At 39.2% G+C, this 14,909-nt stretch overlaps 1 protein-coding gene across 1 annotated transcript; it reads left to right on the forward strand.

Moving 5' to 3' along the window:
- Nucleotides 1–6,371: 6,371 nt before the first annotated feature.
- LOC135943499 (uncharacterized) lies at nt 6,372–8,336 on the forward strand. Its single transcript, XM_065490058.1, has 4 exons — nt 6,372–6,537; nt 7,259–7,523; nt 7,694–7,945; nt 8,005–8,336. Exons 1-4 carry the CDS (start codon nt 6,456–6,458, stop codon nt 8,024–8,026), a joined length of 621 nt encoding a protein of 206 aa, XP_065346130.1. The 5' UTR covers nt 6,372–6,455; the 3' UTR covers nt 8,027–8,336.
- Nucleotides 8,337–14,909: the final 6,573 nt, after the last annotated feature.

Consider the following 14,909-nt stretch of genomic DNA (forward strand, 5'->3'; position numbering starts at 1 on the left):
GAGAAATGCGCACGAGAATCCTGTTCCTTTTGCGATTTATTTCCTCTTCAGAAATATTTATTTCTTTTTTAACCCGCTGCTGCCGAGTTCGCGCGCACATTGTATTTTTACGTGCGTGATCAGAATGATGTTTTCTCAGCAGATTAAGAGGAAAATTGCCACACAGTTTTATTGTGTTTTTTAGTGTGTCTTGCCTCGCGGCTCGCTCTTTTCTTCTTTCGCGCGCACATCACATTGCCTCTTGCATCTCAAACAATGCATTTGGAGCCTACTTAAATTTGGGGCGCGAACAATTAAAGGAAATGGCGTGATACGTGATCTTCAATAGTGTCTGCGCTATTTTTACCACACGGTTTAAGAAGGTTATTTTTAAACCGAGCATTGCAATTGAAACATATTTTATGAAGTAAATTTTACATTGTTTGAAATTTGTCAACATTTTATCCCTGCAAAGTGCAATAGTGAAATCGGAACCGAGGAATATAGTAAAATTTCAGATTTTGCCAAATTTCTTGAAAAATTAAATTATTTTTCGCTTGATTTCGATCCCTCTCTCGTCGCAATTATCCAATGACTAGCAAAGTTTGAGGAAATGTTTCATAAATTTTAAAATAAATCGAGATTCTGCAATAATGACAAGGAGATAGGTGATGCTCCCGTTTGATTAGCACGCAAACTTTTGAGTCGATTCCATCAATAATTTAGACAGAATATTTATTAAACGCCAACGGCGTACAACTATTTCCAGCATTTATATAAGGCTGCTTTTGTTAAATTCAAAGGTTTTAGAGGACAGTCATGGATTCTAAGCAGCGCGAGGAGCGCTATGAACTGCAGCTAATCGAGCTTCGAAATGAGCTTCGTTATGTGCGTGACAGACATGACGAACAAGAACGTTTTCCTTTTCATCAACATCAATAATTTAAACAGTGCAATCTGGGAAATTTTTCGGTATTTTCCTATTTTTTTAAATAGCATTTCAAGCAATGAGGTAAAATGGATTTTTCACAATTTTTTGTAAATAATATTTAATCTAAAAGGGCACGCTGGCTATGCCGAACATGGTCAAGGTATAACAAACTTGCAATATTTGTATATTCAAGATCTTCTGTTCTATCAGTAAAGTTTAGTTTAATTTAATTTAATTTCATGGTCGTGTTTTGCAAAAAAACACAATTTTTCTTTTCATAGCATTTGAAATCAATGAATAAATTTGTAAAATAATTTGCAAACTAATTTTAGATGATTCCAACCTGCCTAATTTTATTTTTAATATTATGAATGAAATATTTATTAGACACCACGGGTGTACAACAACAGACATATACAATAATTAAATCACAGGTTCATTGCTGGTTTTTGCTTTGGCGGCTTGGCACAGTGTCAAAGTGTTCTTGTCACATTCGAGGAAATGGTAGAAACTGATTGGCTTATCACAGAATTTGCACTCACAGTCCTCACTCGCGCAGGAGTTGTAGGTCAATTTTTTACAAATCAAATAGTAAAAACCGTGACAAGCGTGTCTCGTGAACATGTGTCTGTTATTAAAAAGGGCTCCCTTCCAATTTTGGTTGACCATGGCGGGGGTGACGAAAAACCCCGGGTCGATTTCGGAGGCCTTAAAGTCCTGGATAGCCATGAACTTTTTAAATGAGTCAGTCTCCGGCAGTTACAATCTTGTTATCAACTCTCTTACAAAAAATTCAGTGTCTGCTAATTTATATTTTTAATATTATTGTTGGGCTATTATGTTTCCTTTTAAGTCTTAATTTTTTCAATTTAAAATTCAATTTTTCATTCCTGTATAACTATTAATAGAGATATCTGCAATTAATGTTCTCTTAAAATGATATTTTACTTCTGCTTGTTTGATTGAAAAGCTCGAGTTGGATTTTTCCGCCTTGCAGCTTGATAATCTGAAATTATCTTGGGCTTTTCTAAGTAGAGACAAAATCGCCGCATTTGAAACAATTTTTCCTGTTCAAGGTTCCCACCGCTGATATAGCTGGTCACTGGTCTCAAATAATACGCGACGTGGCCAAAATAGATAAGGTCTTATATTTAGTATGAAAAACAACCCGAAAGTGTGTGTGATCGATGTGCGATTTGCGGATGGTGTTAGCGCCCCCACAATGTCAGCATACGTGGTCCGGGCGCGATTTCTGCGTAAACCGTGCGTGAGACGAGTCAGGGAGCCGGATCTGTACGCGAGTGCCAAGTGGGAAACATAACTGCAGAGTGTTCAGCGAACCCTGCAAATACTGAGAACTGATCCATAAGTGCGACACGATCAGATCGCAATCGCTGCTTTTTCGCTGCTTTATTTCGCGCAGTGATTGCTTTTGCATGTCGGGTCCTTGGTGGCAGGCACCTAGCTCCGGCTCTGACGAATCGCTTTCGTCGGCGCAGGTGATGCTTTATGCTAATGCGACGCTCCGGCGGTGGCGGTGGCGGCGCTCATCAACACGCAGCAACAGTGTCATCTTATCTGATGCATTATTCGCGGCCGGCCGTGCGCGCGATGCAGTAAAATTTATTGCACTTTTGCGTGTCAATCAAATGGCAGCCAAAGATAATTTGCTTCCGATACAAACTAATATAAAATCCAATCTGACTCATTGCCGAGAATGGACACGCGTGATTTATTATAGCTTGCGCGTGTAATTGATGCGTAATGCTGCATGTGCGCAATGAAATACGTGATCCACAAGCCTATTCGACGCCCAGACAATGAGCGGGTCGAGCAATTAGCACTTCTGATTGATAGATTTCATAGCACGGCCGATTCATACCAATGAGAAGTCGTTTAATTAATTTGCATACTAATCTGAATACAAAACAATTGCTACGTTGATCAAATCTTGGTCACATTCAAACAATGTCTTCGATTTAGTATTTTTTTCACAAATTGTTTTAATTTATTCTAGTGTTTGTCGTGCTGAAAAATAAGTAAAAATTTTGTGTTATTCTAAAGTATCAAGAGAAACCGTTTAAATCTTTTTAAATTACTTCAAAATTTAAAATCTTGATATATGACCCTTTTAAACACTCAAAGTTATTGAATAATTGATTAATGAAGCTAAAAAACATTTAGAACATCTGAAAATTACCTATGAATCATATCAAAATCATAAGAATTCAAGGAGAAAATTTCCTTGAGGATTAAATTGGACTTTGGCATCAATTAACACATCATTGTAATTTAAGATGATGTAAAAATCTGAACCGTTTTATTTTGTTGTAAAGTATATTCGGGTGGGCTAGTTTTTTAGGCCAATAAAATACTCAATGACTCACGACAAGATTAAAAATAAAAATAAATATTGAAAATTGAAACAAAAATAATTGCTGTGGTTTTTGGCGGTAAAAATATAACTGATTGTTTTTATGAAATAACTTTGTTTGTGATTTATGGTAGATCATGTGATTTAAAACAATAAACAAATATTTTTTCTGTCTAAAAATTGCGTAAGCAAAAATGGACTAATTAAAATGAATGAAATTATTTGCCCTCGGTAACTCTGGTGCATTACAGAAAAGTTAAATCATGCAGTCATCCATGATATTTATAGTTTTTCATATTTAATATTCAAACTAATTAATTTTGAAAAATAAATAATAATTTTTATTAAGGTCATATCATCTTAATTATTTTACTGACACTCCAATACAAATTAAATCGACTAAAATACGTCTGCAAATAAAATGATCAAAATAATAACACAATAACACCTTGATTTATTTTAAACTTTTGTTCACTCGTCAAGTTTTAAATCATTTTTTTCCTCATGTACTTCTGCGCCTCATTTGGAGGGTGACGGACGATCTGCACAAATTATTTATTCCATATGCTTCGTTTTGCTTATCTGCGAGATGATCTGGAGATGAGCAAATGTGCTGGGCTCACGTGACGCACGCAAATTCGCCCTCAGCCTTCGGACCAGGAGCACGTGCAAAATGCAAATGGGCGAAAAGAGAATTTTCGCGCGTCGCAGTGATTTGAACGCGCGGAATAATCATGCGCGCAGGGGGCGAGGGAGAGCACCAGGATCCAGCACATCTCGGAGGCAGCTCACGACGCGCTTGTGCAATTAGTAATCGTCTGCTGCCGATTTTGTATTTGTAATGTAGTCGTAAATGCAGGGCGGGGCCGATTCGGATCGATTTGGACGCGCTTCCCACGACACCGGGATGCGCGCTGAATAATTGGCTGTTAATGGATGCAGCCGCGGCTGCATCCCAATCGCACTACTGGCGCTGCATCTGCAGATGGATCGCTGCGATCGGCAGGCCTCACGATTGATTTGGTTTCGCGCAGCTGAATGCCAATCAAAGCAGCGAAGCCGGCCCTCAGCCTGCCACAGACTGGCTTCTCGGAAACGCAGCGACCCGAGTGCCAAAACCTTTGCCATCGGGTCACCTCGCAAGAAGAGACACTCCTTGCCAGATTCGATCAGGCTTCTGACTGAGTGCTGAGCAAACCCAATCGCCCCCGCACTGCACACTGCATATCGGTTTTATTTTTGCATTTTACCTCGCTTTCGGCACGGCGCAAGGGCAATCGGGTCAAGCGTTTGCATCTGTGTCACGTGATCAAATAAAATCGAAAATACGATAGAGCAAGTAGTTTTTTGTAGTTTTGATTTAAAACCAAATTAACAGATACTTGTTTATAATTTCAGAGCTGATTTTAAAAGTTTGAGGGGAGGAAACTAATTTTTAACTCTAAAAAAATAAAAGGAATTGCCACGGAGGAGATTGAAAATAATCAAATCTGACTAAGAACTTAAAAAAACATTTAAGTCGGGTTGAAGCAGCCAAACTCCATCTTAATATGTATATTTAAAACCAGACCGAATCGTCAAATAAATCTGAAGCATTTTTGTTTGTTTTAAATGATTTATTCTACTTCAAAATCATAGTTGAAAAATAGCAATTTAAAACGAGGCCTAATTTTGTATATTTCTTTTTGACAGCCTATAAATATTTAAACTGGCATGAATCCAGTTTATTCTAGTTAGCTATAAAATAAAAATAGTATGATGACTGAAAATCAGTTTGAAATAAATTAGAACTGAAGTGGCGGGGACCGCAACACGATAAATATTAAAGCTTGCTAAATAAGAAGATGATATTGAGATGTTTTGAATTTTTTCATCCAAATTGTTAGCAATTGCACAAATCAATAGAAATATAAATATTTTAAAATTTTAAGCAACACAATCAGGATTAGGATGCAGCAAAATATGCAAGGCTCATGCAACTTTTGAATATCAACGGCAGTTATTCCAGTTCCTGCAAAGTAAATACAGATTTTAAATTTTGAATAATATCCAATCACCATTTAGTGGCAAGAAGTGTCGAATGCAATGAATGTTTCAAGTCTCAACAAAAAATTATATTAAAAAGTTAATGTCTCTCCATCCGAATTGCAACAAAAAATGCAAAAAAGTAAGTTTTGAAATCAGCCTAGGTCAATACAGAAAAATCTAGATGCAATGGGAATTAAAGTTTCCATTTCAGTCAATTACCTCGGCGTACCTTCCAAGTTTCTAGTACTTGTTACAGCAATCGCATTTATAAAAGGCTTAAATTCTCCATTTTCACTACCTCTAAAATAAAATAATGACTCGATCTTCGATTAAAACAGCAACAAAACTATCGATTTTGTAGCCGTTTAGTCCCATCAAACTATCAACGATCTAAATAATTTATAAAACGCCAAATCACGTTTCTTTAAGGAAAATCTTGGCGTAGATAAAATAATGAAATCAAGATTTGTATACGAAAATATCCAAAATTCTACACTCTACCTGCTATGATTAACTCCGATCGGGCCAAAATTAATTCTAAGAAAATTGAAGAAGATTGAGGATGTGATTTCAGATTTCAGTTTCAACAAAACAAATTTTTTTCTAGTTTGAAATTCAATTCAATAGAAACCAAACTAGAAGGTAGGATTCGTGTCTGAAAGCAATGGTGCCTGTAAGTCTGAGCCAAATTCGCTTTGCACACGTGTGTCGAGTGACTGCCTTCGAGCGTGCCGTGGAAACATGGAGAACAAAAGCGCCGAACTTGAGCTGACCTCTGTGTGGATCAATGGCGGGCCGATGCAAAGTTTGAATGAGCGAACGAGAAAAGAAATAGGGTGCCGTTTGGTCACGCCGGCGATTTGCGCCTAATGGCCGCTCGTAACTCAGACTGAAATGCACTTTAATAATGCATTACTGTCGCCATGGCGAGCTCGGGGAGGTGCACGCGGTCGGTCAATTCAGTGTCGCCGGGATGCGGCTCGCATGCCAAATGAGGCGGCCGAGGTGGGGCCGCCGAGGCCGGCCTCTGCTCCACCGAGTATAAAAGCACTGGCCGCACTCCCTGAGGCATCATTCGCTTCAACCTCCTCCTACAACAACAACAACCACCACCACCACCACAACCCCAAAGCAACCAGCATCATGGTGTCCAAGACGATTCTGTTTGCCTTCGCTGCCTGCGCCTTCCTCGCCGCCCTGGCCCATGCGGCCCCTGCTGAAGATGGTGAGATCCACTGCCCGTCCCAATCCGAATCAAATTCAATTTTGACCCGAAATTTGTCTATTCTGGGCGCCTTGCAAACGCCCGACGCAGCCTGCGACTCACGCATGCCTATCCGGTTGCCTATACTAAAAGTTTCAAGTCCCTAAATTGTTCTAGTCCGGTTCCAAACAAGAAATTTTATTTTTAATTTTATCTGTTCATAAATACTCAAAAATTTGTTATTTATGTTTAACGATTTTATTTTATTAAGTTTAATCGTTTTTATCTGAGCAGTAAATCAAAATCTCCAGTGGCTTAATTGAATCATTTGCTTTTGTGGCCGTCGTAAACTTTTACGCGAGCCATTAAATAAAATCATAACTTTTGCCGCGGCAAAAGAGTGCGACGGCGTCTGCGGCCGGTCTCGTCCGCGACCCTGACCACTCTCAACGCCGCATCAGCTGCACTCTGTTGCTTTCCCGGTTGCGGCATAAATAAATCAATAGAAATTATCAGCATGCAGTCAATCAAACGTGTGCAGTCCGCCGTCAAATCTGTAGGGACGGCGCGTCGGCCGCGAAATTATGCAATCCGTCCGCTCGTTGGCCGCGTTCCAGCCTCTGCACGTGCTCTCCGCAGTCACGCCTACGCAAGGCTGGCCTCGGAATCTCAATGCGCGGCCAACCGGATTTCGGGCCGAGCCAAGCGCGCCACCCCCTCACCCTCTGATCGTGTTTTGCAGACTCCACCGTGTACCTGAGGGTGCCCCGCGCGGCCAACAGGCGCCAGCAAGTGGTGATGCGCGGCATGGTCGGCTACAGACGCAGGAACGGCTACCCGCAGACCTTCGCCCACGGCTACGCCGGCGCCCGCACCCAGGACGCGCCCACCTACGCCGCCCCTGAGGACGAGGAGCCCCAGGACGAGCAGCCCGAGGCCGTCGAGGCCGAGGAGGAGCCCGTGAACGACGCCGAGGACGAGCCCCTCCCCGCCCCTGTCGCGCCCAAGTGAGCCAGTTCGCTACTACTGCGCATGCGCGGTTTTTCGTATCAAACGACTGCGCATGTGCATCACACACAAAGCGTCGATTTAAATTTTAAACAGCGACGCGTGCATGTTTTTCAAAGCCAGTAGTGTTGACCAGTAGTTGACCGGACGCGTTGCATGCTAATCTCAGGAATTGCAGGAAGCCCACCCGCGCCCAGAAGGCCAAGCGTCCCGCCAAGAGGCCCACCACCACCGCCGCCCCCGTTGAGGAGGAGGAAGATGAGGAGGTGTCCGAGGAGGAGCCCCTGCCCAAGCCCGGAAAGAAGAACAACGGAGGCGCCACCGCCATCGCCACCGCCGTCAGCCGCGGCGCCGGAGCCTCTGCCCTGAGCAACGCCGTCGCCTACGGAGGCTCCTTCTCCGGTGGCACCTTCAGACACCGGTGAGAAGATTTTTTTTCTGCCTGCCGCCTCAATGAAAACTAATTATCTCGTTTTGCAGTTACCCCAAGAGCGCCCAGTAAGGCTGCTTCCTGCCCGCCCGCTGCCCCCACACGATGCCGACCCGGAAATGCACATTGGCCGCGAAATTGCAAGCCCCAACTCATTGATTTGCGCCCCGCAATCAATCAGCACTGCCAGTACATGCGACGCAAACGAAACATTCAAGCAATTTTTATTTATTAGACGAGCACATTGCCAATGAATATATAATTTTGTAGATTTTGTAGTTGAGCATATTTAAAACCCAAAAATATTTGTTCAAGTAGTTTGTACACCTATGTATGTAGAAGCAACACATATTTATGAATAAAAAAATGAAAATGAAACCAACATATCTTGCCTTTTATACACTTTCACACATTCCCCATCAATGTTTTTTCTCACTAAAATCAGTTGAAACCATCGTTTAAAACCAACTCAATCAATTTCCAATGCAATCGTTGGTGGAAAAACTGCTTGGAAAACAATCAATGATAACGTTATTGGAGTTTAATTTAAAAAAATATAAAAATGATCTAATTTTCTGTCAATTTTCCCATGCCTAAAATCAAGACCCTTGTCTAATTTTAATCAATCCAGTATTTTCCATGCATTGCAAAGGATACACAAGTGATTTGCTTCACTATATGCTTCGACGCGGTTATTTTAAAAGGTTCCGCTCTAGCACGTATGCAGAATTAATTTACTTTGCTTTTTATCTCAAGTATCAATTTAATCTTATTCTTTTTCTCAACGAAGTGGCAAAAAGCTTAAAAATGACTTACGATTAAACGTGTCTTTTACATCTTTAATGTCTATCTAGCCGCGGTAGCAGCAAAGAAACTGTTCATGAAAGACCGTCGTTGCAAAAATCTCCGCTTTGCGCAATTACAAAATCAATTAACCTTTTCATCAACACTTAACGTTCCAGCTTGCCTTATCCAATTTCTTATGACGTCAATTGAATTAATATAGGAATAATAAAATAATTCAGACATGCTCCCCCTTCAATCAATGCGGTTGCTATTTAATCTGACGTCCACGTGTTAGTGTAACCCTCTGGGCAGCACTATATGCGAACGTGTTTGACTTTCTTAAATATTAACGTGTTTCCCAATGCTCGTTTAAAATAATGACTTGCTTAATTGTTCCTGCATCTTTTTGATTGCCATTTGACAGCCAATAAAACGAAATTAGCGATAATGAATTGTAGAAAAGCTTATCTATTCTTTTTCTATCAATTCTTTAGAGAGAGCCCAAGCTGCTGTTGGCAATCAGTCAATCACCATAACAATTTAAACCAGTCAGCAATAAATTATTGTAATCCGATTTGTTCACCACGTACTCATGGTGATGAAACGTTGCTCTTCACAAGTAATAAAAATACAATCGAAATTAAATTTTCTCGATATTTTGAGCTTTATCAAGGTAAATTTTAATTACTTTTTGACAGGTCTTGCGGTTTGAGGTTGAAATCAATCATGATTTTTAATCAAGAGCTAAAATATTTACTTCTTTGGGTAATAAAAATTTCAAAAGTTAAACTTTTTGATCATGAGAGTAGAAAGAATGAGATTTAGCTCTTATAATTTCAGAAAAATCAAGTCTTTAATCGTTCTGCAAACACCTGTCACATCTATCTTCAGTCTTCATCATTTTCTGTACTATGCGGGCTATTAGCTCATAGTAGAACGTTTAGCAACCAGACATCTAGAGAGAATTAAAAAAAACGGCAGGTTGCTCAATATGGTTTAGTAAAAAAAAAGAATTTGACCCGTCGGGGAGCCGCGTTAGTAGAGACCGAATCGAAAGATTTTTTAAACAGCTCACGCAGTGAAGCATATAAAAAACGTGTTTTTATTAATATTCTGTAATATATTTTACTGGCTTTTAGAGACCAAAAAAGGTATATTTGCATAATTTATTCTTTATCCTGCCTGAAGAAATGTGGACCGCGGCATTTGTTATGCTGATTGCAAAAATTTGGCTCCCAGCTCACCCATTAATTTTTTTGACGCCGCTGCGTGAAAGAATAAATGGAATGACTCTCGAATTAAAACATAAATCTTAGATAATATAAGACATCATCATAATAGCTTGACTTTTCCTTCTGCAAACTTGTTGGGTATTAATTTATTGCCCTATAAATTACTACTTTCAAAATATTTTGGCAGATTGAATAAGTGTTAACTGATCTTGTTAATCTGTTTTTGATAGGACCAACGCCTTGATAATACCTTTTAAAAATTGTTAATTAATTTTACACAATGTTAAATTAAAAAAAAAACTTTAAGAAGAAAGGAACTTGATACAGTCTGTATCCATAGCCAGCGATGAGGGATTTTACGAATAAAATTAGGCATGTCAAGTGTCCATTTCCTCAATTAAAGAGGAATGATACTGCAAAAGCCTGGGAAATGCTTGTTGCCAATGCATAAACTCGTCTCTTAGGATTCAGTTAAAGCCTAAATTGACCTAAGAAGCACTGTAATTGTTTGAGAAAATTGGCTGGAAAGTTACCGTGCTTTTCAAATGGTAATGGCTGTCTCCTTACTTGAAACCCGATTTTATTTCAAAACCAAGAGTTTCCCCAATAAGTGGCAAACACCGTTGGACAGATCTCGACGAGAGGAATCGAAATATGCCAAGTAAATATGTTCAAGCACTGTAAATTTTGGAGAAAATTGGCAAAATTTGAATTTTTACTGTAGGAAGGTCTTTTTTTATTATTGCAAATTGTTGAACAAATTGTTTATCGATCAATTGTTTATGGCATCCAACAATTCAAATAATTTTCAATTGTTGCCCAGTATCATTCCACTTTAAAATGATGGACATCAACAATTAATAAATTGAAAAGCTGGATAATATAATGGAAATCGCTTTAGATTGTTAATATAATTTTACCAGGGGCCATTTCAAAAGGAAAGATATTGTCTAGGGTGTAGCATGTTGGATACACCGGTTATCGTTTGATCACCGAAATTAAGCAACATGCGCTTAGTCGGTAGATAGACGGGTGACCGCCTGGAAAGCCTCCCTGCTGACAATATAGCTCTAGGCAAACTCGCTACTTGCTGGTTTGGCTTCACGCGACGAATGTCTAGCGTTTCAAAAAGTGTTCGGTGCGGAGGCACGTGTCCCTTCAGTGCTGGGCTGGGTCCCTGTGCGGCGTGGTGCGCCCAATGTTATCCGTTCGCGGTGTTATTGGCACCCGGGTGCTAGCACAGTGCGCGCCCTTCCCGGTCCTCAAATTGGAATAGTTTGTAACAACTAGTTGTAGGTTCAGGGCAAAGAAAATAGCAGCTACACTTAAATTAAAAAATATTAATTTTTTCATTATTTCACTGGGCACCTATTGGGGGCAGATTCGAAGGTTAGATTATCTGGCCCTATTTGGGGATTGGGTATTGCGCGAGGCAATACGGGTCGTGGCCCTTAGGGGGAAAAGGTGAATTTACTTACTAATGATAATAGTAATTTCACAAGATTTATACAGCTGTACTTATCAATTGCGCAGAACGTCCTATAACTCAAGTTGTCCTCCGTCGAGGAAGTTGAAATAATGAAAAAATTAATATTTTTTAATTTAAGTGTAGCTGCTATTTTCTTTGCCCTGAACCTACAACTAGTTGTTACAAGTTCATAACATTTTGTGTAAAATTTAACGCGCTGAGGCAGATCAATTGTGTTTGTGTTTCCTATTCAACACAAACCCGATAAAATAGCTCTCGAATATCTCGCGTGTTAAGTCTAGTTTTAAATTTATTGCCAGGACCAATTTAAAAAAAACGAGTGACAATGAATACTGCCTAGACTGACGGGCGTACCGTGATGATTATCAGACTACGTTCTGTTTGATTCAAGCTAGAGATATATATGCCTGTCTGAAGGCCCGCATTGATAAAACCAAAATAAAATATAATAAATATTTTCCGATGACAGACAAGCTAGACAAGTCTTGAAAAATATTCAGCGAAGAAAAACAAGTAAGCAAAAATACGTCCCGACGACTAGAGGGATCAATTAATTTATTTGATGGTTTTACGCACCTTTAAACTCCTCGCCTTAGACCTCAGCCGCTTGAATAGAAATAAATAGTCACGCCTAATTAATAAACTTCAGCAAGAGCCATTAAATTCCATTTGACCAGCTCGTTTGGAGCCAGTAAGAAAAGTGATCAGAGTGTGTTTATTCGGCAATATCCAGGCAAGCTATCGCTTTAGGGACATACATAATGTCATAGATTGCTCCTCGGGATTTATTGAGTTAGCTTTCTCGATAGGCAATTTTGGGATGTTTTTAAAAAGCTTTTACAATCTGCTCATTCCATCAAGGAGCCGAGAAGTGTCGTTTTATCTCCGTGTGTACCGCGTGTGCCAAATGTGGAGGAGGCGGTTAGACCTGACACACACATTTTTCGAACCGGTCCTCGGGAATGACGTCAGTGATTTAGTCTGGTCTGGGTTCACAGGTCCTTTTGCCCGAGATAACGTTGAAGCAGCCTATTACTTTAACCGCAAATGGCCCTTTTTATGTCTCGTCGTGTTTTTATAGGCTAATGCGTGCGTCACACATGCCACTTACCGCTATTAACAAAATAACTGAGTCCTTACAGCTTCTGCACGAGACCGCAGTTGAATTGCAATTTATTTGCCAATAAAATGCTACGAATGCGATTGTACATACAAGCACGCGCTTTATTGTTGCTAAACAATTCAATTAAACGGCGTGACCAACACAAAGACTAATTTTTATGTTTTAAAATTTCAATTGCGAATTAACGAAAAATTATAAAAGATGAAACGTTAATTTAAAAGGCAAATAGTGTAAATTCTAATTACAAAATTAAATTTTCCCTGGCTTTTTTTCACTCATCTTGAAGACCACAGGTATTGCTGCCTGCTGAGAGAAGGAGATTTATTTGTTTGTCTTGGACTCTAGAATTTCTTGTAACATAAAATTTAACGTGCGGCGGGTCTAACGACGCAGCTCTTTCGAGATTCACACAAACTGCCGCTGTCAAAAGGAACAGCTTTCGTTCGTTCATCTAAATAGGAAGCACAGCAGTTCGTTATCTGGCTGTGTCCAGTTCAACGCTCCACGAATTCATATCCAAGGTCGTGAATTCATATGCACCGAAAGTGTAAGTTGATACAAACCAAAACTCGTTTCGTTCTTCATTTCTGTGTGTTGAGGCGTAAGATAAAATTTAAAATTCCAGCAAAGCTTGAATGGCTTATGGTTAAAATGGATCAAGATACAAAATTAATATTTAATTTGTTCACGCGAAAAATTCATTCCTTGATTGAATTTTTTTCAATTTTGACCAAATAGGTAAAATTAAATGACATACAATTTTCTGGCAAATTGCCGATCTAAAACAAGGAGAAAGTCGGACTGAAATGAAGCAAACGATATGGTTTTGACATGCAGTACTCATTAGCATTTAACACATTACAAGTTAACTAAAAAGCACTCACTAATCATCAGATTTCGCAAAGTTTTGCGTCATTGAATTCGAAGTATACATGTAATACATGTAACAGAAAAAAAATGTAAAGTGATATTTTTCAATTTAATGTACCGAACAAAAATGGATTGCACATGGTGAAAAAGATTTAATTTAATTTGTGCATCCAATTTGTGATTTTTAAATTTTTATCAGTTGGAATTAAAGGCGAGAGTGGGAAATTTTTAACATGGCAATATTTTCATAGGGCGTTTTCCCAATCCTACGCTTTGATTCAGATCATTAGATAATTAATCAGAAGTCCACGGCTCGCAATAAATGGAGCGGTCACGCCTTTGCGTGGCGTAAATAAATACGAGATTGTCAAGATTGTGTGTCATTTGATCACATTTAAACCAACCTTTGAAAAAGTAAATAAATAGTAGTTTTACAGGCTGTTCTTTTCTTTTAGAGAAAAATTAACTTCTCTTTTTAACCAGCATCTGCTGGCATAAAAAAATCATTGGATATCAGAGAAGCTCAGTGATTTTTGAGGGAGCAACGTTGTTTCCATTATTACACCGTCACAAACTCTTCAAGATCACCTGCGTCGATAATTTCCGTTGAAACTCAAATGATAACAATTTAACGTGTTGTGTAACTGTGTTTTAGTATAGGTCGTGTTCAACTCGACTATATTTTGATTTTCCAAAACGTTTCAGCAACTAAATCGCTTGTAAATGTTGCATTTCTTGATTTCCTTTATTGATTTTTATTCATAAATTAATTAAATTGCGTTGCTCAATGCATAATGATAGTTTGCATTGCACGCAGGATAAGTAATTATACTTAAGAATCGATCTGGCCCATACTTTCACGCGTTGAGTTTAATCATCATGTAAAAAAAGTGCATGACTTACTGGTATTTTAATGCGAAACGAGCAATTTTTGGCGTATGGACCAAGGGCTTTACGCTTGACTCGCAAGCAAGGATTTATTTCCCGGATTTATTCGGTGAGCCAAAGCATCAAAGCACTTAAACTTGCTTTACATGGTTTGCGCTTTTTCAGCAGCATTATAAATAAAAACTTATATGATGATTGTCAAGCGTTTCAACTAAAAATCTCAAGAGCGGGGCCGCAGGTTAAAGACCCGTCCGAGACCTGCCGATGAGGAGTCGTGATCGATGGTATTGTAAAAACAGAGGAATTTTTGTCCGTGAACATTCATTTCGCGTCGTGAAGCCGGAAAACCTAAAATTTTAATTCTTTAAGGGTGAAAAATCTAAAAATCAGATTCCAGAACGGTGGCTGTCCTTCGTTTGCGATGAAGTCGGTAAAACCCTTCAATTTCTACTTTAGGACAAATCGCAAACTATCGACTTCCCCATCTTATCCTCATGGAGAAAGTGCTAAAATCTTCCCCTAGGATATCTACGTGAATAACTTACGTTTTGAACAACAAAATATCAA

Source organism: Cloeon dipterum, chromosome 4 (genome assembly GCF_949628265.1).
Source record: "Cloeon dipterum chromosome 4, ieCloDipt1.1, whole genome shotgun sequence".
In the NCBI taxonomy this organism is placed as follows: domain Eukaryota; kingdom Metazoa; phylum Arthropoda; class Insecta; order Ephemeroptera; family Baetidae; genus Cloeon; species Cloeon dipterum.